This window comes from Syngnathus typhle, linkage group LG22 (assembly GCF_033458585.1).
Source record: "Syngnathus typhle isolate RoL2023-S1 ecotype Sweden linkage group LG22, RoL_Styp_1.0, whole genome shotgun sequence".
NCBI classification, from domain to species: domain Eukaryota; kingdom Metazoa; phylum Chordata; class Actinopteri; order Syngnathiformes; family Syngnathidae; genus Syngnathus; species Syngnathus typhle.
This window is the reverse complement of record NC_083759.1, coordinates 5,719,325-5,740,464: the sequence shown is the minus strand read 5'-3', so window position 1 is coordinate 5,740,464 and position 21,140 is coordinate 5,719,325. Positions and strand designations below refer to the sequence as shown.

The 21,140-nt window shown below is 37.9% G+C and overlaps 2 protein-coding genes across 8 annotated transcripts; both read right to left on the bottom strand.

The window, feature by feature from the left end:
• Positions 1-327: 327 nt before the first annotated feature.
• On the bottom strand, positions 328-8,243 carry map3k7 (mitogen-activated protein kinase kinase kinase 7). Of its 4 annotated transcripts, XR_009711379.1 has the most exons (19): positions 8,036-8,243; positions 7,632-7,743; positions 7,445-7,555; positions 7,184-7,249; positions 6,958-7,003; positions 6,517-6,655; positions 6,096-6,224; positions 5,850-5,974; positions 5,543-5,673; positions 5,356-5,437; positions 5,121-5,239; positions 4,875-5,022; positions 4,499-4,579; positions 3,450-3,517; positions 3,002-3,101; positions 2,786-2,847; positions 2,539-2,654; positions 1,975-2,409; positions 328-1,893 (listed from the first exon to the last, which is right to left on the bottom strand). XR_009711379.1 is itself a non-coding variant. In XM_061270419.1 (18 exons), the coding sequence occupies exons 2-18, from the start codon at positions 7,722-7,724 to the stop codon at positions 2,229-2,231; spliced, it is 1,797 nt and encodes a 598-aa protein (XP_061126403.1). In that variant the 5' UTR covers positions 7,725-7,743; positions 8,036-8,243; the 3' UTR covers positions 328-2,228. The 4 variants fall into 4 exon arrangements, 3 of the variants coding, with proteins under 3 accessions (XP_061126403.1, XP_061126405.1, XP_061126406.1); XM_061270419.1 differs by having other exon boundaries at positions 328-2,409; XM_061270421.1 differs by having other exon boundaries at positions 328-2,409; positions 8,054-8,243.
• Positions 8,244-9,994: 1,751 nt separating this feature from the next.
• Positions 9,995-20,563, bottom strand: epha7 (eph receptor A7). 4 transcript variants are annotated; one of them, XM_061270211.1, is made up of 17 exons: positions 20,324-20,563; positions 19,206-19,270; positions 18,119-18,788; positions 17,857-18,012; positions 17,053-17,388; positions 16,841-16,968; positions 15,777-15,945; positions 15,512-15,620; positions 14,473-14,528; positions 14,045-14,170; positions 13,343-13,528; positions 13,103-13,164; positions 12,828-13,037; positions 12,565-12,714; positions 12,281-12,474; positions 12,045-12,188; positions 9,995-11,780 (listed from the first exon to the last, which is right to left on the bottom strand). In XM_061270211.1, the coding sequence occupies exons 1-17, from the start codon at positions 20,415-20,417 to the stop codon at positions 11,666-11,668; spliced, it is 2,970 nt and encodes a 989-aa protein (XP_061126195.1). In that variant the 5' UTR covers positions 20,418-20,563; the 3' UTR covers positions 9,995-11,665. The 4 variants fall into 4 exon arrangements, 3 of the variants coding, with proteins under 3 accessions (XP_061126195.1, XP_061126196.1, XP_061126197.1); XM_061270212.1 differs by having other exon boundaries at positions 16,841-16,965; XM_061270213.1 differs by having other exon boundaries at positions 18,119-18,301; positions 20,324-20,553.
• Between the last annotated feature and the right edge of the window lie 577 nt (positions 20,564-21,140).

The window sequence follows — 21,140 nt, the reverse complement described above, 5'->3', positions numbered from 1 at the left end:
CCAGTAAAAACTGGTCAAATATTAATATATATATATATATTAAAGGTGAAGACAATTTGCAATTCTAGTAATGACACACGTATTTGATGGACAATTTGTCTTTGCAGGTCACATAAAATGATGTGGCGGGCCGAATCTGGCCCCCGGGCCTTGGGTTTGACACTTGTGGTCTATACTGCCAAATCTTTTGCTTGCATGTAATCACAATTTACAATAATAAATTGGTACCAAAATATGGTGTATGCATCGTTTGTCCTTGATTATATGAATTTTGAGATCGTCTGCAGCCAAGATTAAATGTGATGAATTGAGCAGCCCTACCTGGACTTGACATAAACAATAATAATGCATTTTATTTTCCACAGCTAAAACATTTTCCACAATTCAGTTTATTTCTGACATCTCACTGTCACCCAAACCACACATTGTAAGGTGTTGAGGACCTGTGTGAATGTAAAATAAATTGACAAAAAAAAAATCATGACACAAAAAGCTTTTAACTTTCTTAGATACCCATGAAAAAAACTATATTTCTTAAAAATGACTTGCCAAGTCTTTCAAATTGTGATTACTCACTTGTGCTTGAAAGACAAAACTGTGATTGTGCAAAAAATACTGAAGGTACATGAATTTGTAGAATTTGAACAAAGTACTTTGAAGTACAATTTCCTAATTTTTGGGTGCAGAGCACGGGGAAAAGATTTCATTGCATCACAATCTGTGTCCTCCAATGTACATTACGTTGTCTTTTTTGTCATTTCCACGAATGGTCATAAAACAAGTCAAGCACTTCTAAGGCATGGGTAGGAAACGCTGGTCCTCGATGGCCGTTGTCCTGCATGTTTTTTTTACGTCTCCCTATTGCAACACACTACTGCTAATTATCGGACAATCTGAATGAGGTGTGTTGCCACAGGGAGACATAAAAATCATAGGACACCGGCCCTCAAGGACCGGAGTTGCCTACCCATGTTCTAAGGCATAGGTGTCAAACTCAAAGCCCGGGGGCCGGATACGGCCCGCCACATCATGTTATGTGGCCGACAGACACATTTTGCATTGACCTTGACTAAATTTACAAATTGTCTTCATTTTTAAAAAATAGAGACATTGCTAGCAATTATTATTACTATTCATCTTTTTCAAATATTTAAACTATTTTTACTAGATTTCAAAATTAATTATTTATTAGTGTGTTGTGTAGCCTATACTTTATGTATATAGAACACAGTCATAATGGCCCGCTGAGGGAAACTATGACTATGATGCGGCCCGCGACAAAAATGAGTTTGACACCCCTGTTAAGGCAACAAGTGAACTAAAAAACCTTCATATATGGGCCTTTATGAGCTTAAATTAAAATTCCCACACCCCATAAAATGTCATAAACCAAACGACGACTAAGAAAATGAAAAGACAAAAAAAAAACATTGAGTCAAAACAGCACTTAGGTCGAATACAAAAAAAAAAGTGTTAAATGTGGAATCCACAGCATTTGCTTTGAAAGCTTATTGTGTTATTTTTGCATCCATGTGCACATGAAGAGATTGTTCAGAACTTGTTCTTCCTCTGAGGAACGTAAAAGACGAGTAAGACACAATCTGAACCAAATCCCTCATTTCAACTCACTGGAAGAATTAATCATGGTCTCTGCCCGGGATAATAGCACTGATGGAAAAGGAGAGGCTGATTATGACTACACTGATACTTTGCGGTGTACATTTGCATAATGGTTTACACACACACTTCGAAAGACAGTCTCCAATTATCCTCCGCATTTCATCAATTCTGCACACACTCATGTCGCTGAAGAACAGTTTTGCTTTTTTTCCTCCCCCCTCACATTCTTGAGGATGATCTCACCATCGGCTGCTAGAAGGGTGCCAGAGAATGCTAAGGAATGAAAAAACATCAACTGGTGTGCCAAGAAGACCGCCCCGAGGGCAACATGTAAAATACACGAAGCGCCCTCACCAACATGCTGTCACACTCAGCTGCAATAGAAGCAAACTCCACACCAATGCAGTGATTGTTTGGTCTGCAGTCACACTGTGACTATGTGCAAATATATGTACAGAAGACACCTTCCTGCAAGACAGCGGCAGACATGACAGTGTGACACGCAGGGTACACCAGCACGACGGGACTGGACTGAACTGACGTTTGTGTTCTTTACGTGCGTGCACATACACGCGCTTGTGTTTATGTCAGATGTCGGCGAGTACATATCACAAAGTCCCCTGTCGCTTTTGTTGCTGCACCCGGATCAGCTCCAGTTGTTTTTTGCACTTCTGGTAGTATGTGGACAGACTCTTGTTCTCTTCCAGTAGTTTTTTATGTTCCTGCACCAGACGGGACGTGTTCTGCTGGTCCTTCTCATCTTGGTCCAGTTCAGCAATAAGTTCCTTTCTTCACAGATGGGGAGGGAAATGGAAGAATGTAATACTTTAAGGACAGGGCACTGCAGCTTTAAATTTCTTGGGGTAACCTTGCCTCTTATACTATAGCGGTCTTTTTTGAAAGCATTGCTTGACTTACTTCCTCTGGATTAGCAGGGCGATCTCTGTTTGCACTTTCAGATATTCTTGCGCCATTTTGCAGTGCTGCTCAAAAACGGCCATGGACTCTTTTGAGTTGGGGAAAGGAGCCAGGGGCTGGAATAGATTGTATGCTGTGGTTACCACTTATGTTGCGCTTTTGTATTATGGATTTACAGAAAGTGATGGTACAATAAAGGGATCCCAATAAAAAAAACAAAATAAAACTAACATTATAAAAAGTGTACCTGCAGCTGGTGATCAAGGGTGAGGTAAGCCATTGGAATTGAATTGTCTGAGCCGTTGGTGTCTATGAAAAATAAATTCAAAGTTGTCATTACTGCATGTTATGTTAATTCTATACTATGTAAGTGTGAGTTTGTGAAATATTTCTGCTTAAATATATTTATTACCTATCATAATTATAAAAATATAATTTTATTACCTATAGCTATGATAAATACCTGTGGGGTCATCAGGGGAGAAGTAACCTCTACTGTTTCCCTTGTCAGGCGGCATCATCCTCAAACTGGGACTAGAAGATCGGCTACTGTTCCTACTTCCCTGCAGGAGGATATAAATTATATGATGTTACTCATGGCTGGGACAAAAAACTAACTGCAACCACAGTAAAGCTGTTAAGACTGTCCGAGGCATCAGCCTGAATAAAATTGTAAAAAGAAATGGAAATTTCTCCTCTGGACAATGTGTAAACTGTAGGAAAGGTCTGCAGCACATCAAAAAATAATCTGAGCTGTATTTGCATTTTATATTGTCATAAAATCACATATGAAGAAATTGGAAACGTTATTTGGCACGTGGTTGATTGACGTAAAAGAAAATGGTGGCCAATTCTTTTCCGTACATCGAAGCATCGAAGGTTTTGTAGCTCTGTGATTTTTTTTTACTTACCTGGGTGGATTCTGTCCCAATTCCTGGCAAATCCTGTACAGAGCGGCGCCTCTGAGGTTCACACGTGGCTATGAATAAGGTAGGAAAAACAAGGACAGAACAACTCAGATAAATATGAGGTTGTTGGTAGTCGGGGACCCTTACCTTAACAACAAGCAAATGCACGTATCACTAGATATCAATTCCAGTGTTTATGAATGTATTTTTTTTATTTATTTTTTATGTCTGGCAAATTAACCCAGACTAATTGATGACAAGATGTAACATACAATTGAATATTCATACATAGTCTTGATTTGTTTTATATGAAATATTACTTGTCACAGATTTAAAGAGTTTTTTTTAAATGTTCTTAATTGCACTAATACATAGCACACAACACCATTGTTACTATTGTGGACTTAAAAAAAGTTTCCAATTCCTTTTAGTCTGTGTCTATATAGGACATGACAAAACCTTGACATTGGTCACTGAGTTTGACAAACCATCACAAACACAGGGATTGATGACGTGATCGTGTCCTGTCACATACTTAGGTTTCAGATTTTGTTGCTAATCAAAATGTAATTCATTAATTTTGACAACCTCTCAAAAATGAGAGGAACCAGTCAATCGGTGTAACGACTTGGATATAAGGGCCACATTTGTTTGTCTTCAGTGCACAAAAGCCAGGCCGAGCTAGAGAACAAAGTTTCTACTCATATTCTGCTACCGCTAATCCAGGCATATAAAAAAAAAAAAAGACTTTAAAAGCAACTAATGACAACAATTCAAACTGATGGATGGTGGGACAGGACAAAGCTCAAATCACAACTCAGATTTTGTTTTTGTAAAAGCACAGCAATAAAAGGCAGCTCTGTTGTGTTAAACCCAAAGACAAGCTCATATACAGACACCCCTATTTATCACCCGTGAATTCTGCAATTAACCCATCACCGGTTATATCAAAGAGTGACACGCAGGAGAGGAATAAGTCACAGCAGCAGAGCAACCCAAGATCCGAGACCAAAACCAACCAATTAGCAGGAGGCCCAGCAGTCCAGCTATACCTGTGAAGACGATCTTGGGAACATCCAGAATGGTGCCATAAGATGCTGTTTTACGATGGCCTCGTTTATACGGGGGGCGTGCTGCAAAATATATACACATGCATACAGCTGTATACACAACAAGCGTGCAGTCTATGAAGTACTGGAAGCCAAGTGGACTGGAAAGGCAGGCTAATACACATGCAGTTTACTTTTCTGCAGGGGGGGGGCAACATGCATCCTATTCATCGCAACTAAATATTTGGTTTTCTTCCATAGAGGTCTGGCTCCTATCAGTCCTCAGAAAGACGTCCCTCCAAAAGCGTTTAAGGACAAGAACAGTCAGACAAAAAAAACAAAAAAAAAAAAACAAACACAAATATGAAACTTCTATTACCTGCTGATACAAATCCCATCTTGGGCTCCAGCTCTGAAAGGTCAGCACTCATTCGTTTATTTTCAGAGGATGTGAAACCCTGTGTTCGAGCAGGTAGACTCTCAAAACTACCTCCTCTGGAAAGAGGCAGTGACCTCAAAGGATCTCCCTGAAAGACCAAAATCAAAATTATTTCATCTATAACTGGTTGTTAAATACATATATATGTATTTTTTTGCCCAAATCAAGACTTAAATATGGCTTTGCCTTTGGCTTGAAGTGAGGCGCATATTGTGGTGTGATCTTAATAGTGTCGTTGCTTCCTTGAGAATCGCTGCGCTCAATGTTTGGATCACTTTTGGTGTCACTGCTGTCCACATTTGAACCTGTTCCCCGAGGGGAATTTTTTTTTTTAAATTAAAAACAAAAACAATAATAATAATAACTTCACAGTTGTATATGTAAATTATGTATCACACAATTTTGAAGGTTATTTATGTACCCGTCCTAGTTGCAGAGTTGCTCTGTCCATCATCTGAATATTGATATGGAGTTTGCAGGGGTTCTTCGGATCCTGGAAAGTACTGCAAGCAAACATCAGAGGCAAGGTTAATTACAAAAATAGATGGAAATAATAGTCATCCATCCATCCATCCATCATTAATAATAATAGTATCATAATAGATTACACTCATGAGATGAGTCATGATTTTCACAATCTCTTCCATAGAAGGCCGCTGAGAAGGGTCTTTGGACCAGCATTGGGTCATCAAATTCTCAATTGGTTTTGGTAAATTTTTGATCAAAGGTGGTCTTGTCCCTGAAATAGAACACACACACAATCCAAGCGGGGAGGGAAAAAATGACATGATCCCACAATAGCAAAAATATGTTTTAAATTGATGCTGAAATCATGTGAAATTCAAAACTAGAATAGTCAATATGTGGAGTGGCCCAAAGATTTTTATATTAATGTTCTGTATCCTTCTGACTTACCATTATGTACAGCCCACATAATACGAAAGGCCGGTCCTCCGATTTCATCGAAGGGCTTCCTACGTGTGACCACCTCCCAGAGAATTATTCCCCAGCTAAACACGTCACACTTCTCGCTGTAATTGCTACCTAGAAGTACAGAAAAATATGGTCATTTTCAAATAAAAACAAAAGGGATCACGGATCAATTTGCTCCAGCGTTTTATTAATAACAGAAAATTTCAACAATTAACATACAGATTCTACTTGCCTTCAAATACCTCTGGAGCCATCCATGCTGCACTTCCTTTGTTATTTGTCATATGAGTCTGAATGTCACAGGCTGTTCCAAAATCACATATCTTGAGTACAGTGCCACCAGCCACAAGAAGCAAACTAAAAAGGACAAAGAATGAGCATGAAAACAATTGTTTCCTTATGTTAGCCAAACTACCATATACTGTAAATTAATCAGTGAGATCATTTGTGGAGTCAAGCAGCTTCATCACTCACACTCACAACCAAAAGTCAAAAATAGTTCATGAAATGTCGATGGAATTAATAAACACTAGAATAGAATTGGTGGGTCATGACTTGTAAAATATGACCATGTAAAAATGAGGGTAACAGGGTGATTTAGGATAAAAAAATAATAAAAAAATACAATGTGAGGCGACAATTTGCATACTTGGGTGGCTTGAGGTCCCTGTGGATCAGGGCCTTTGGTTTCATGCCATGGAGGTAGGCAACACCCTGGGAACACTGTAAACACCAGCTCATGGCATGAGAAGCAGAGTAACAGGGGAGTGGTTCAGCACCATGCAGCACTACAAAAAAAAAAAAGGGGTAGTCATGACCCTGACAATGACATCAGCGTTTCTAGCAGTGCGTTTCCACATATATTTAATACGGTTGGTGCGGTCAAGCTAGTAGGTTGAAGTAAACAATAACAACAATAACATTGCGGTGGGTGGGAGCAGGAAGTATACTGCTAGCTTCCTTTACCAGCCAGGACTGAAACAAAACAAAATAAGGAGCAGCAGACTCAGCAAATTGGGATCAAGAAAGTTGGAGTGGACTCAACTGGTTTTGCCACTAACTTGTCAGTATTGTTCTAGCGTAAACTCACCATTGTACAGTGACCCTCCTTCAGCATATTCCATCACAAGGCAGACCTAAAGGAAGCAATACAAAGGTCTAAAATGTATTGTGTTGAGATGCTTGGGTAATTATTAACCCCCCTATTTATCTTAGTTCAAAAAAATCTGAATATTTATTTCAATTCGTAAATATATATACGCTGTACTATGTTAAAGTCAAACTAAATAATATTTTTTTAATAAAATAAAACTTACTGGATTACTGCAGGAGCCGTACAACTTCACAATATTAGGATGATTTACACGGGAAAGTTGCCGGAGCTGCAGACAAAGGGACACAATCAATTGTTAATGTAATTACGATATAATCCTTATTATGAATGCTGTAAGAAAAATAGTAGTAAAGTGGTAACAGCATAAAATATTGTCACAACACTTAAGCCACAACAAGACCTGCCTTTATAACAATTCCCAGTTTTAATTGACAGTCAGGTACGGACTGAAAAAGTGGAATACCTCAACAATGAAGGCTTTTCTTTCTGATTCACTCTCAATGGTCTTGATAGCAACATCTTTGCCTTTCCACTTGGCTTTGCAGACCACGCCAAAAGCTCCTCTGCCTACTACCTGAAATTAAAATGTTTATCTTGTATTACCACCACTTTGTGACAGTGATAAGACCACATAAATAAACGGAGCCTACCTCTTCTACATCAATGTCTTCATAATTAATTTCCTCAAATGGATATCCTGGAGGTGTCTCAAGCATGTCAGTGGATGGTAACGACAGCGACATACTAGCTCACGTCAGTTACCTTATGTTAAAGAAGAAACATAATAGAACAGACAATAAAATCATTAATGTTATGTGCAGATATTTGAAACACAACAGTGTTGGTATTGTGCAACTGAGTTATATGTTAGACGCAAACCAGCAACTTGTCAAGCGTAAAAACAATTTTACCAGGCCTAACTATAACTGTGACGAAACACTTTACGACAAACTAACCTTTACCATCACTGTTACAGGGTGAACTTGTAGTTAGTCATACCATAGTTAACAAGTAAACTGAGGCCTAGAGTTCATTAGATGCTAATACTACATACCGGGGCTTATTTGCTCACCATGCACCGGCCGTCTGGACATGGAGGTAAATTCATGAACAAAAACATGAAGGGTAACGACCTTGAAATAAAATGGTATTTTACTGTCCTACCAAGAGCTAGATATAACTTGTCTAGCAGGACTGGTAAGTGTATTTTTATTCTTCGCAGGAAATGGTACACCAGGAAGTGAGTGCAAGTGCGCAGTTCGATTTCTTCCCCAAGACACAGAACCCAAGTTGTTTATTCTGTCCTTCAAAAGAGGTAAACTTTCCTAAGAAAAAAATAGCGTCTGGTTCCGTCTCTAGAAAGTTTTATTTAAAAATTTGGTATTAAATTTGTCCTTCAGTGATTTTGATATGCATCTTTTTGCAGAACTGGATGAATAAAGGTGTGCGGTCACTACGCCACCTAGTGGATGAACGGAGAAACTGGCTTTCATCTAAAATATTTTGCACCCATCATGTACATCTCAAAGACCAGGAGTACAAGACCTGGACCTGAAAGGCTGCTAGCTTCTCAATATTTAAAATATTCGAACAATACTTTTATGGATTTTTTTTAACGATTTCCCAAACAATACTGTCAGAATTCTTTTAAATAATCACTTATTTCTCATAAAATCAAATAAGCAATCATCCCCAAGAATTGTGAACATGGTTTTAAAATACTAAACATGAATATTTGAAACTATCTGCAAGTCCTAATAACAATAATAATAATAATCATCATCATCGTCATCATCATAAAGAAAGACATTTTAAAATTCGAAATGACGATTCTGGCGCCCTTCCTGTGTAGAGTTTGTAAGTTTGTTATTACAAGTTGAAAAACTACTTGATTTATTACGCCTACATGTTACATCCTTGTGATTTTGGAATTCGATCCACACAATAGGCGCACCTTATTAAAAGGCATACCTTCGGTTTTTCAGAAAATTAGACTTTTAAGTGCGCTTTATGGTGCAGAAAACTATATCTGCAGAGAATCTGCTTGTGGAAGTTTTTGGGTAGGACGTTAAACTCGTTTACTAAATAAAAAAAACAAAGTATTTCCCAGAGGCTGGAACAAAAGTAATATTCTAGGCACTTTCTCAGATAAAGGCCTTTTTGAGAAGACTTCATGCATGATAAAAATAGCAGCACTTAATAGTGAAAAGCCCAGTGAAAAGGTGAAGAACAACTTTTGTTGTCAAGAGGTAAAAGTATGACTTAAAGATGATCTGTGAGCCCACTTACTCCATCACTGTTGAAATCCTTGCAGTGTAGCCTGCCCTTGTACATTTACAGGTCCATGTTCAGGGCTAAACTTGTCCATCATACTCCATTTGAAAAATATTGGTCAGAGAGACGCCAAAAAGGTGTGCTACTCCATCTTCACTTCTTTTGTTCATTGCACTGTAGTCACAGAAGCGAATGAGCTTTATATTTATAAATCATTTATTAAGGAGCAAATGCATTGCACTCAAAGGAAGAGTGCCCACTTTAAGTGTAATTATTCCGGCAAGAGATACAGCATTGTTTCACATGGAAAACCCCTTTCTGTCTTTTTACCTGAATGTGCTCAATGATAAATATATTTAAAGTTTGTGCGTGAGTGTGCGCGCGTGTGCACAGAATGCTCTTACTGTTCATAAAAATAGCAACCATTGAGAGAGACAATGATTTGTGTCCAGAAAAAAATATTTAGGAGATACACCACTTAATGTCACGATGCACTCTAGGGTTTTGGGTACTGTATTTTTATTTTTATATTTTTGTGCTGCTGCAGCCTGACCCCGCTCTGTATTGTCTTTTTCTTCTGAATGCAGTGTGAATTTATTTTGCCAATCTGGATCAGGGTATTGTTTTGAAACCCAGCATGAAAATCAGACAGATTTGATCTTGAACAGCAAAAAAATAGGATGTTCAAATCCAGATCATTTTGATGCGAAATAAATTTTCAAAAAATATATATTTTTTTTTTACAATAAACTTTTATTTGTTAAATTCACATTATGTGCAGCAGCAAACTGGATCTTATTGAAACAATACAATTGAGTATTTAATAAAATGAAACCAAAATTCATATTTAAGTTCCATGATTCGGGAAATTAATTGTCCACCAAATAATCTAAATCCAACAAACAGCTTCAAGGATCTGGTTAATTTCTCTGCCTTTTGAACACTTTTTTCAAATGTTTCATTCGAGAGCAAGAGTGCCACAACAGGAGAAAGCAAAGTTGCCTCTGACCTATTTTTTGATGAGTGGTACTGATTTACACATAGTGAGTCAATCTAAATATCCACGAAATGCAATAACAAATTTACCTCATCTCACTTTAATAAGATTTTGTAAACACTCAACTGGAATTGTTTTTGAGCTTTGAGGTAATGGTACCAAATTAACACATTTGTTCTACAGCATTTATCTCTAGTTTCTGATACTCATACAAAAAAAAAATCACATTGAGTAAATTAAATGCATTTCACATATTTGCAATCTTAACTCATTCAGTGCCATTGACGGTTATAGACGTCAAATATATTAACTGGGTCGGCAGTGAATGAGTTCATCAAAATCCATATGTCATTTAAGAAAATTCCTAGTCAAGTCATTTTAATACCACAATTTTATGGTGATTATCAGACAGCATGTTTGGTGGACACAGATAGAAACTTTGAGGTGCGCCTCCTCTTAGCACACATAACTAGCACCTTTAGAAATCCATTTGAACCTGATAATTATTGCTTTGCTTACTTCATTCCTTCTTTTACACCAGAATTTGTCGCTTTAACCTGTGCTCTCGCAGTGCAAAGTTCAGCTATGACAAAGAAAACAAACTCGATTGACATACACTCAAACTACACAGAAATCATTTTAACACTTTGTCCAAATAGTGGTGACACGTAAAACAGCATTTTAAGGCAGTAATAGTACATCCACCCTTCTCAATTTTTAAGAGATGCACAGTTTTTGAAGCTGAAATTCCCTACACAGAATTGTGCAACCTTTAGGCAAAATGATGGCAAAACAAGATATTATTGTCGTTGGTTCAATGAAGTCTTTGTGCAAATTTCTTATAATATTGCTTGCTACCGTGAAAAAGATTTAATGACTTCTATTTAGAAAAATATCAGTGTTGTATATTTTAACAAATATTTCAATTGAAAATTTGTTTGACATGAAGTTTCAGATAGTCTAATGTTTAAATAGAAAATGGAACTTTTGGAGCCTTCCTCCATATACACTGAGTAAACCCTGTTTCCGAGTCCAAGAAGAAGGAAATATGAATTCTTTATGCACTGTGACACTTTGAAGAAATTATGGGGAGGGAAAAAAAAAAGTGTGCATTTAATCTTTTGTTTTTTTTAAAGAAGAAAACATTGCCATAGTGTGCAGGTGACGAAGTCCTTAAGTTAAAAACATTGTTTTCAATACATTTGATATGTGTTCATTAGCTCATTTAAAATAAGAAAATAAGAAATTGCTATTATTGATTTTTTTTGCATTCCTTCCTCCACTTGGTGCCCACAATCTTTTTTTCCACGCTGTGTGCAGGTCCGGGAATCTGATATCAGATGTCCATTTATTCTGAATCAAACCAGGTCCTATTTCAGTCAACACTTGATAAAAGTTCTGTATTTGCCGTCATCAGACCTCAACACCTGTATTGTGAAGATGCAACATCTGGCATCTCATTGTTTGAATGCTGCTCATCAACTTTTTCTGATGGTCCACCTGTCTAATACCCAACCTCATGACATCCCTGGAAGACACAACAATGCATCAGTTAATCAATTTTTCATTAGTAGGGTGATCCCTCGGTACTTCGCGTTTCGTTTATCGCGGCTTCACTACATCGCGGATATTTTTTCCCAATTAAAAAATAATTTAAAAGTAAAAATAGAACTTCTAAATTGAGGAAACATGTGTCCTGATCAGTTGAATTAGATTTGTTTCCTTCAGGAAGACATATGATTCAGAACATTGGACTCTGAAGATCAAGATTGGTGACTCTTGGTCTACTTACTCAGTTGACATTCTGGCCACAGATTCCAGAGAAGTGTAGCCAGCTGCTGTAAGGTTGTCTCTGTACCGCTCCATCTTGATGGATATCAACCAGTCTTCCACCGAGTTGGGTATGCTCTGATTAGTGGAGCGTTGACTAAATGGTCTGTGGGATGAGCAAATCAACAAATTCATCAAATCAACTCCAGTGGTTACTAAAAATTTGATGAAAATAATTTTATGTTTGATGTTCTTCACCTTATAGAAGTTCCAACTGGTGTCTTTAGTGTGTTGGGGTTCCGGATCATCTTGTCAAGAATGCTGACTATCTGCTCAAACTTGGGACGCTCTCCTCGGTCTTTCTTCCAACAATCCAACATAAGCTGATGCAAGCCCGGGGAACAGTCTATGGGCGCTGGAAGACGGTAGCTCTCCTCTAGAGCTTTTATGACCTGGAGATTGAAAACTGCCTTGAGTATCTACCTTCTGTTACACGGCCAGATTCTCATTTACAATGCCGACCTGACTGCAAAGCTACTCACATCTTGATTAGACATGTCCCAATATGGTCTATCTCCAAAGGACATGACCTCCCACATGACAACACCATAACTCCACACATCACTTGCAGAGGTGAATTTATGGAACTGGACAGCTTCTGGAGCAGTCCATCGTAATGATATTTTTCCACCCTGTTCATAAAAATATAGTTGAGTGACAATTTTCCAACGCGATATGAATGCTGAAAGATATTTTTTTTTCAAATTTCAACTATTAGAGAAGGCTATTGCTTCGATTGACTTACGGTGGTTGAGTAGACAGATTCAGGATCATCATTTATTATCCTGTAGAGGCCAAAGTCAGACACTTTACACACAAGATTGCTGTTGACAAGGATCTTTTGAGCAGCCAGATTTCGATGGACGTAACCCATATCGGCAAGATATCTCATCCCTGCTGCTACGCTCCGCAGCATCCCGACCAACTGAATGACTGTGAACTGACCGTCGTGTATCTATGCAGAGAAAAACAAGCAATTATTATTCCTTCCTGGTAATTTGAGATACTCGTGATACTCACTCTTAGGAAGGCATCTAATGAGCCATTCTCCATGAACTCTGAAACAATCATCACTGGTTTTCCTGCAGAAAGAGTATTGATTACAGTCAGTACATTGCTTGGCACAAAAGAACATACAAAAAATATAATTTACTTAAATTTAACCCAATAAATAGTTCATTTCAACCAAATTATGACCAACCCAAAAATTTATTTAATGAAATAACCCAACTGTCTTTAGAGTGTAAGGGTTAGGGTTACCTCTTGTTACCACTCCCTCAAGATGCACAACATTGGGGTGGTCAAACTGTCCCATAATGATGGCCTCACACAGGAAGTCTTTTTTCTGCTTCTCTGTATGACCCACTTTTAATGTTTTGATAGCGACTGCAGCGTCTCGCTTTCCAGGTACTTTTAGCCGTCCACTGCATACCTCCCCGAATTGTCCTGTACGGGTTGAAGATAAAGGACCAATAATTTGTGACTCATTATCTTGATTACCGTAAATTTCAGACTATATGCCGCAACTTTCTTTTTGCAGATTTTGAACCTTGAATCACGAATTTGAGCTGGAACGGTTTATACAGTAATCCCTCGTTTATCATGGATAATTGGTTCCGAAAACCAGTACAACAAGAAGTACTGGGCAGGCTAACGAGTTAGCGGAAAGAAGCTAATTCGCGATTGTGCCAACACGCAAAAACGGACTTCTAAAGGAATGTAAACGAACATTTGGAGCAATACTACATTGTCCTAAAGGTTAGACACGTTTCCTCAATTTAGAAGTTTTATTTTGACTTTTAAATGGTTTTTTTTAATTTGAAAAAAAAATCTGCAATGTAGTGAAGCCGCGATAGACGAAACGCGAAGTAGCGAGGGATCACTGTAGTCCGGTGCGGCTTATAGTCTGAAAATTACGGTATATGGTTTCCATCCATCCATCCATGAGATGGGAGGACTCACCTGCTCCAATAACCTGTTCAATTTGAACGTAGGATGCATCCAGCTCCTTGGCAAATTGATGAACAGCTCTGTTTGAGTCGTCATTGGTTGCGGGGTCAATATATGTTTTGGTGCCTGGAAATTTAACTGAATAAGAATAGTGGATTTAGCATTAACATCAGATCACCTATGGCATTGTCTTTTCTTTCTCAAATCAGCACTTTGCCACTAGAGTGTATCATCCCTGTTTCAATTGGGGAAGCTTTCTGAAGTGGTGTCTCCAGGGCTTTCATTAGTGGGTGGTGTATCAGTGTTTAAAAGCACTTACAACCAAGGAACCTGTCCACACACACTCTTCTTTAAACTGTCTGGCTTTATATGTTTTGTTGTTTTTTTTACCCTCATGGGAACATTATTTTTTTATAGACAAGTACCGTTTATGCACTCACATTGAAAGTAAAGCTCCTCGTCTCCCTCTTGATCCGCTTTACTGTATCCGCAGTGCCTGCAGTAGAATAAGAAGAGTGTTATCAGATATTGCCGAGAATAAATAAACATATTTAATGACATCAATGTCAATGCAGCAAACAATCATTCTTACTGTATTTTAGAAAATGTACAACTCAATACAACTCATTAAGAGACGCTGGTGGGTCTCCGATGAATTTATATTTGAAAATAATTACGCCCATGTAAAAGTAAAAAAAAAAAAAAAAACTGCCAAGATTGCCATCATAAATACTTCATTAAAAAAAAAAAAAAAAAAACACTCTTGGGCCCAATTTAAAAAATGTTTGCATGTTTAAAAAATGGTGCAAACTTAATTGCTCACACAAACCAATGAGGAAGCTGATCTTCTAACTTGGTCCACCCAGGATTAAGATGAAAGTACAAACTACAGACAGAAGTCCATGCACAGAATAATTTATGAGACACATTGCATGGCTGATTTTTATTAAAGATCACGTCTGCAGAGTCGTGACTAACCGTGCTTGTGAGGTGTAGCAAAATGAAAAGCCATCGGACTAACAAATATTTGTAAACCTTTTTAAAATGCCATACACAAAAGTTATCAAGACATAATGTATTTTCAGTAATGCAACTTTTGAATGGGAAGACTTGGAACCATTCACGAGACAGACTCTTGCCATATTATCTGGGACAAAACGCGAATCAACTGCATTTCCTTGCATCTGGGTCATTTCAGTGCACGGAGGGAATCGTTGCTGCAGTTTTTGAGTGTGCTGGCCCACATTTTCAACACGGCTGTATACGATATATTCTCATGCTGCATATTTTGCACGCATGCATCGCACTGTAATATATATATATATATATATATATATATATATATGTATATATATATATATATGTATATATATATATATGTATGTGTGTGTATGTGAAGTGACTACAAGAATTGTGAATGACAGAAAAGCCAATCCGACTCACAAAAGTGGCGAGTCAGTGGAGCTCGAGAGAGCATACCTTCTCCCGATGATAAAGCCAAACACCATGAACACCAGGATTATGGTTCCTGCCACTGCTACCACTGCTATGATGATGACAGGGTTCTGCTCGCTGGAGACAATTGCAGCTAATAAGAGGGACACGCACAAATAAACAAACATAGACAAACGTGCAGAAAAATAGAAATGCTCAGAGTTGGAAAAAAAATTCCACGAAGGATAAATGAGGAAATGCGCATATTTGATGACACAGCGGAAATAAAGTGTGCAATGGTAGACCTTACCGGTTGCCTCTTCCTTTGTTGTTATTTCTAAACTGGGCCCAAAAGTTTCATATCCTTTCTGTGTGAAGGCTCTTATTTGGAAAACATAGGCTGTACTGGGTTTCAGATTGTTGACCGTTGCTGATGTGGATTTGGCCCTTACTGTAGAATAGGTTCGGTCCTTCTGATCCTAGAGTAAAAAATAAACAAGAATAAACTCAAACATTTTTGAATTCGGTCAGACAAAATATAAAATCTAGATCCGAGCAGTAATGTACAGAGTAAGTTCACATATAAAAATATGAACTCAAAAGAGTCTTCTATGTTTCAGTTTCTAGCTTCATTAAAATATATTTTTCAATATTTATTTTCAAAGCTTTTAATTAGGATTCAGTCAATTCCACGGTGCTCAAAAATATGATCGCAACAAAAAAAGAATATTTTATAAACTGTGAAGTTTTTGGGTGACCATCCGCCCAACACGCCCGCCCGCCCATCCATCAATCCGTCCATCGATTTAAAATATGATGACAATGATAATAATAATAATTTATTTTAAATATCTTATTTTCACTTTCACTACCATTTACATTTTGACATCTTATTTTTTCAGCTGCATGTTTTATATTTTCGGATCCACATCTTATTTTGCAGTTTCAAATCTTTTTTTGTTGTTGTTTCAAATCATTTTTCCCCCCCACTTTTAGATCTTTCTATTTTCCATTTCAAAGGTTTTTCAAGTTACACACTTTTGATCCTGGATGTGGCGTGGGGGGCTCAACTGAGTGGGGTGGGGAATTATTCCAGACAAGCACTTGGGGGATACATTTTATTTTTTAAATGCGTCACGGCAACAATTAAAAAAAAGTATTTTTTATGTTTGTGTTAACGTTCTGTGGTACCTTTTGTTAAGTGTGTTCATCTTTTCTCTCTGTTGTATGTTTATAGTTAGTACACTTGACCCAAAGCATTAATAATTCGTCTTTCTTTTTGTTTTTATGGCCAACTTGCTACTCCATTCGGATTGCCACAGTATTTACAGAAATATGAATTAGAATATAAATAAAGAGGAAATATGGACCTACTTTTTTATAGTATTTGATTTCATATTCTGTTATGGCTCCATTGAGTTGTCGGGGCTCCTGCCATGAAAGCTGGACGCTGCGCTCCTGCACTTTCTCCTTGATGACCTCACTGACCAGTGATGGTGCTGCTGAAAGAAGAACATGATTTTGTTCCTAGATCCTCTTGGTCTGTTTTTACACCAAATAAGAAATGATCAGATATCAGCCCTTACCTGCTTGTCCAGTGGCGATACGAACTGTAGCAAACAGCCTTTGCGTGCGGCTTAGCTCAGACACTCCATTGACAGCCTCCACCTCAAAAGTGTAGTTTGCATGGGCCAAGAGATCAACGATCGTTACGTAAGTCTCTACTAATTGAGACTGTTCAGGGAAGTAGGCGACATTTGGCCCACACGGTTTACACTCTTCAGGTTCCCAGTTACAATGCTGGCAGCGAACCCTGTATGTGACATCATTGCGGCCACCAGTGTCAACCGGTGGACTCCACTCCAGGTTAAGAGTTGTCTGGTTGATGTTGTAGACTAGATTCTGTGGCGCCGAAGGAGGTCCTATCAGGAGTAGACATCCAAGAAGTCAGTGTGAGATTATTTTAGATTAAAGTATTATAATTATCATTAAAGTATATGAATGGATATTTTAGAGTCTTTTTTTCTTTTTTTTAATTTAATTTAAAAAGACGAAGGGTAATAAAAATTGCTAGCAATGTTTTTATTTTTTTAAGACAATTTGTAATTTTAGTAATGACACAAATTCAATGGATAATTTTCAAAAATTTAAAAAGACGAATGGTAATAGAAATTGCTAGCAATGTTTTTATTTTTTTAAGACAATTTAATGTGATTTTAATAATGACACTAGTTCGATGCAAAATTTTGTCTTCGGGCCGTATCTGGCCCCCGGGCCTTAGGTTTGACGAGTGGAAGGTAGTATAGCTGTCACATTAGGAACCAAATGCTGTATTTTCAGCCATGTTCATTTCCTTTACGTATGCCGAACAACAACCAGGTCAGACTTACTTGTGCAGGCGAAGGAAGGAGGGTCATTGATTGCTCTGTAGTAGCCGTCATCACATTCACAGCGCCGGGACCCCTCGTGCTCAGTAAAGGTGTGCAAGGGGCACCGAGAACATAGAAGCTCCTGGGAGGAACTTTTGTAGTAACCACGACCACACGCTGTTAATCAAGAGACACAAAACAAGGAAAAGTCAGAACAACATGGGGATTTAACTGTGTGCTTACATCTCACCCTGATTATGGAAAAAAAATGAAATGAACTCACGTTCACATGAGTCTCCTTTCTGATGAAATCCTGCTTTGCATATGCATTTCCCAATAGGCACAAGCCATTCCCCTTCAGCACTGCAGTGCATCTTGGGAGAGTTATCAGCCTCTTCCTCCGCATCGTTCACACATATTCCCTCCACCTCCACTAGGGAGGAGAATTCCGATCCTGTCGTGGTGTCTGGAAATATGGCCAGGTTCTCGATGATGGACCAGCACTTCTTGTAATATACTTTGACAGAGACCAGGGCAATGCACGCCCCTACATCTTGAAAGGCTAGGTAAAAGCCTTGTCTGGATAGAGGGCCGATTATGCGCACTTCAGTGTTGAGTTTCATCTTCCTCTCACCGAGATCGCCCTGAGTGAAGCTTTCATCTGCTGCAATTGTGTCAATTTTAACATACTGGGTCTCTTGCATATTCTTACCCACCTCCGAATCGGTTTCCTGGTAATATAAGTTGAACGTCTCCTTGCAAGTTCCCACCATACCAGGTAAACTATTACAATCCCTTAAGGTAAATTTTAGTTCCACAAAAATTCTTTGCGCATTGCCCTTTTCGATCCAGTTAGTCCGAAGCCAGTTATTCTGATTGGGCTCCATGACTTTGCAGACCTGGTATGTGCGAATGGGAGTGTAGCTCTCATCCAAGCCGCTGATCTCTTCCCACTAAAAAAAATTAATAAATAATGGAGGTGCAACAGAAAATATTTTTCTTCATTATATATTTATTATTTATTTTTCAGTTTTCGTAGTCCTACATGTAAACAGACTTATTATTTTTGTGGTGAATCAAAGCAAATCATTTGCAAACAAAAAAAAACCCCTGGAAAACAATAACTTGACAATAACAAAATAATAAATGTCTGCCCATTTGGAATGTTGGTGTAATAATAATAATAATAATAATAATAATAATAATAATAATAATAATAATTATAATAATAATAATAATAATAATAATAATAATAATAATAATAATAATAATAATAATAATAATAGCTAAGCTTAGAATGTATGTCGAAAAATTACTTCTCGTTCTCAATACCAATTCATAATGTTACAAGTCAGAATGTGCACCCTTACCCCATTGGGAGGATAGGAAATCCATTCCAGTTCTGTTTGCTGTGCCTTGGTGTCCAACAGAACCACTAAAAGGACCAAGAAGCAGGTGGTTACATATCACTAGGAGCAATTGCGGTAGGTACGTACACTATGCTGGATATAAGAAATGTTTTCAAGTAAAGGCTTTGCTGTAAAAAAAAAAAAATCAAAACAATTGAGTCCTATTTACTAGATTTTGCACTCAGAAAATTTTCTAGGACATTTGTGAAAACTTTACTCATTTTTGAAGAAAATAAATAACAATAAATTTACTCAAAAGAAATGGCCACCTGAGTCATGCCACTCTTTCGGTGCATCAGTACATGAATGACTTTTAAAAATATAAAATAAACTAATACAATTTACTCAAAAATTCATTGAGTAAAAAAAACTATCCGGTTTTTTTTCCCTAGTATGTACGACTCCAAATTTTTAAGGTTGCATGAAAAAGTGAGTTGAGTCCCTTCAGCATTTATTTGATATTTTAAAATATATTTGTGACTTATTTTCTCTGCAGCCCTATTTATCGGTGAAGCCCCCCTTTAGCCCAGGAGAAAAGAAAATCGAGCCATCCCCGATTGATCGTATCCTGCCTTGCCTTTATCGACTGCTTAATTTTGTATTTGTCATTTTATTATAATTACATAGCTTTTCATGGCCTTAATACCTGTATGAACCCGAGCCTGCTGCGAGTCCCTTTCAAAATCCAAGGCAAGAAAGGAATGCCATACAACAGACGGACTCCTCGGAGGAAAACCCCCTTAAAAGGACCACTCGCTTGCAACACGCATGCTAAAACCATCGATTCGCTAACAGCACCTTGATTGACAATAACGATTGTTAGAATAACCTGTTAATTTATTCACTTTAATCTAGACTATTATTTGCAGTGACAAAAAAAACACACCGGAAATTAGCCGTGCAGCAGACGGCGTTAATGTTCCCACACACCAACCTTATGATTGAATTAAACATCTGCATTTTTCATCAAATCCATAGAAAGAGAATATACAATATATTAAAGTGTGCGACGCGTTTCCGATTCTCTGTCCAGACGATCAATGCAATAGGACGATTAAAAGTAACAACTTGAAACTTACCTTCCTTTGCCGTTAGTGCGTCCCCGAGGTTTACTAAAACACATAAATGAAGGTAAAATGCAATCCACGGACAAAAGATGAACACGGAGAGCATGCTGCAAGCCTTGGTTGTCAATCTAAAGCCGCCAGTAATTCGCTTTAGCACCGACGGTGCTTTCCATACGGAGCCGACCGGTGTTGTATGTTTCAAATCGTGTTGTTCCTCACAGAAACAGTGCCGTGCTGCTGCTGTTGGGAAGGAGGGAGGGAGACACTGGAAATGGTGATAGCATTCGCAGACAGATGGGGGAGTTGTCCAATTATAGCCTTGGAAAGAAAATGCGTAAGGGAGAAAAGTGGGGTGGGGAAAATTGAGATGTTTTGGATTTCGCCAAACGTCTCTCTGTCTCAAAATTTTGTGGGTCTTTTAAGGGGGGAAAGGTAAAATTTGTGGGACGTGGCAATCTTGAGAATCCTTACCAAAGCGATGTAAAATATGGACTGTTGAACGCCCATAAATAATACATGGGGGGAAAAAAAGTGAATTTTTGGCACTTTGGAATTTTAAAGTTGCAACGAGTTGAATCAGACCAGGATTGTAGAAATTAGAGAAAACAAAATAAACCCTAATTTATTATCCCTGTGAGTGTAAGACACAGGTGTCAAATTCAAGGCCCGGGGGCCAGATACGGCCCGCCACATGATTTTATGTGGCCCACAAAGACAAATTGTACATCAAATTCCTGTGTCATTACTAGAATTGCAAAATGTCTTCACTTTTAATAATATCATTTGAATATTTGAGCAGTTTCTACTTGTCTGATTTGAAAACGAGTTC

Bases quoted from the DNA above. Each gene is read 5' to 3' on its own strand.
- map3k7 (XM_061270419.1), bottom strand. From the start codon at position 7,724: ATGTCGCTGTCGTTACCATCCACTGACATGCTTGAGACACCTCCAGGA. The intron at 7,556-7,631 runs GTAGGCTCCGTT...TTTTAATTTCAG, and splicing joins AAGACATTGATGTAGAAGAG to GTAGTAGGCAGAGGAGCTTT. The intron at 2,410-2,538 runs GTAAGTCAAGCA...CCATCTGTGAAG, and splicing joins GCCCTGCTAATCCAGAGGAA to AAAGGAACTTATTGCTGAAC.
- epha7 (XM_061270211.1), bottom strand. From the start codon at position 20,417: ATGCTCTCCGTGTTCATCTTTTGTCCGTGGATTGCATTTTACCTTCAT. The intron at 19,271-20,323 runs GTAAGTTTCAAG...TGGTCCTTTTAG, and splicing joins CGCACTAACGGCAAAGGAAG to TGGTTCTGTTGGACACCAAG. The intron at 12,715-12,827 runs GTAAGTCAATCG...TTTTATGAACAG, and splicing joins AATCTGTCTACTCAACCACC to GGTGGAAAAATATCATTACG.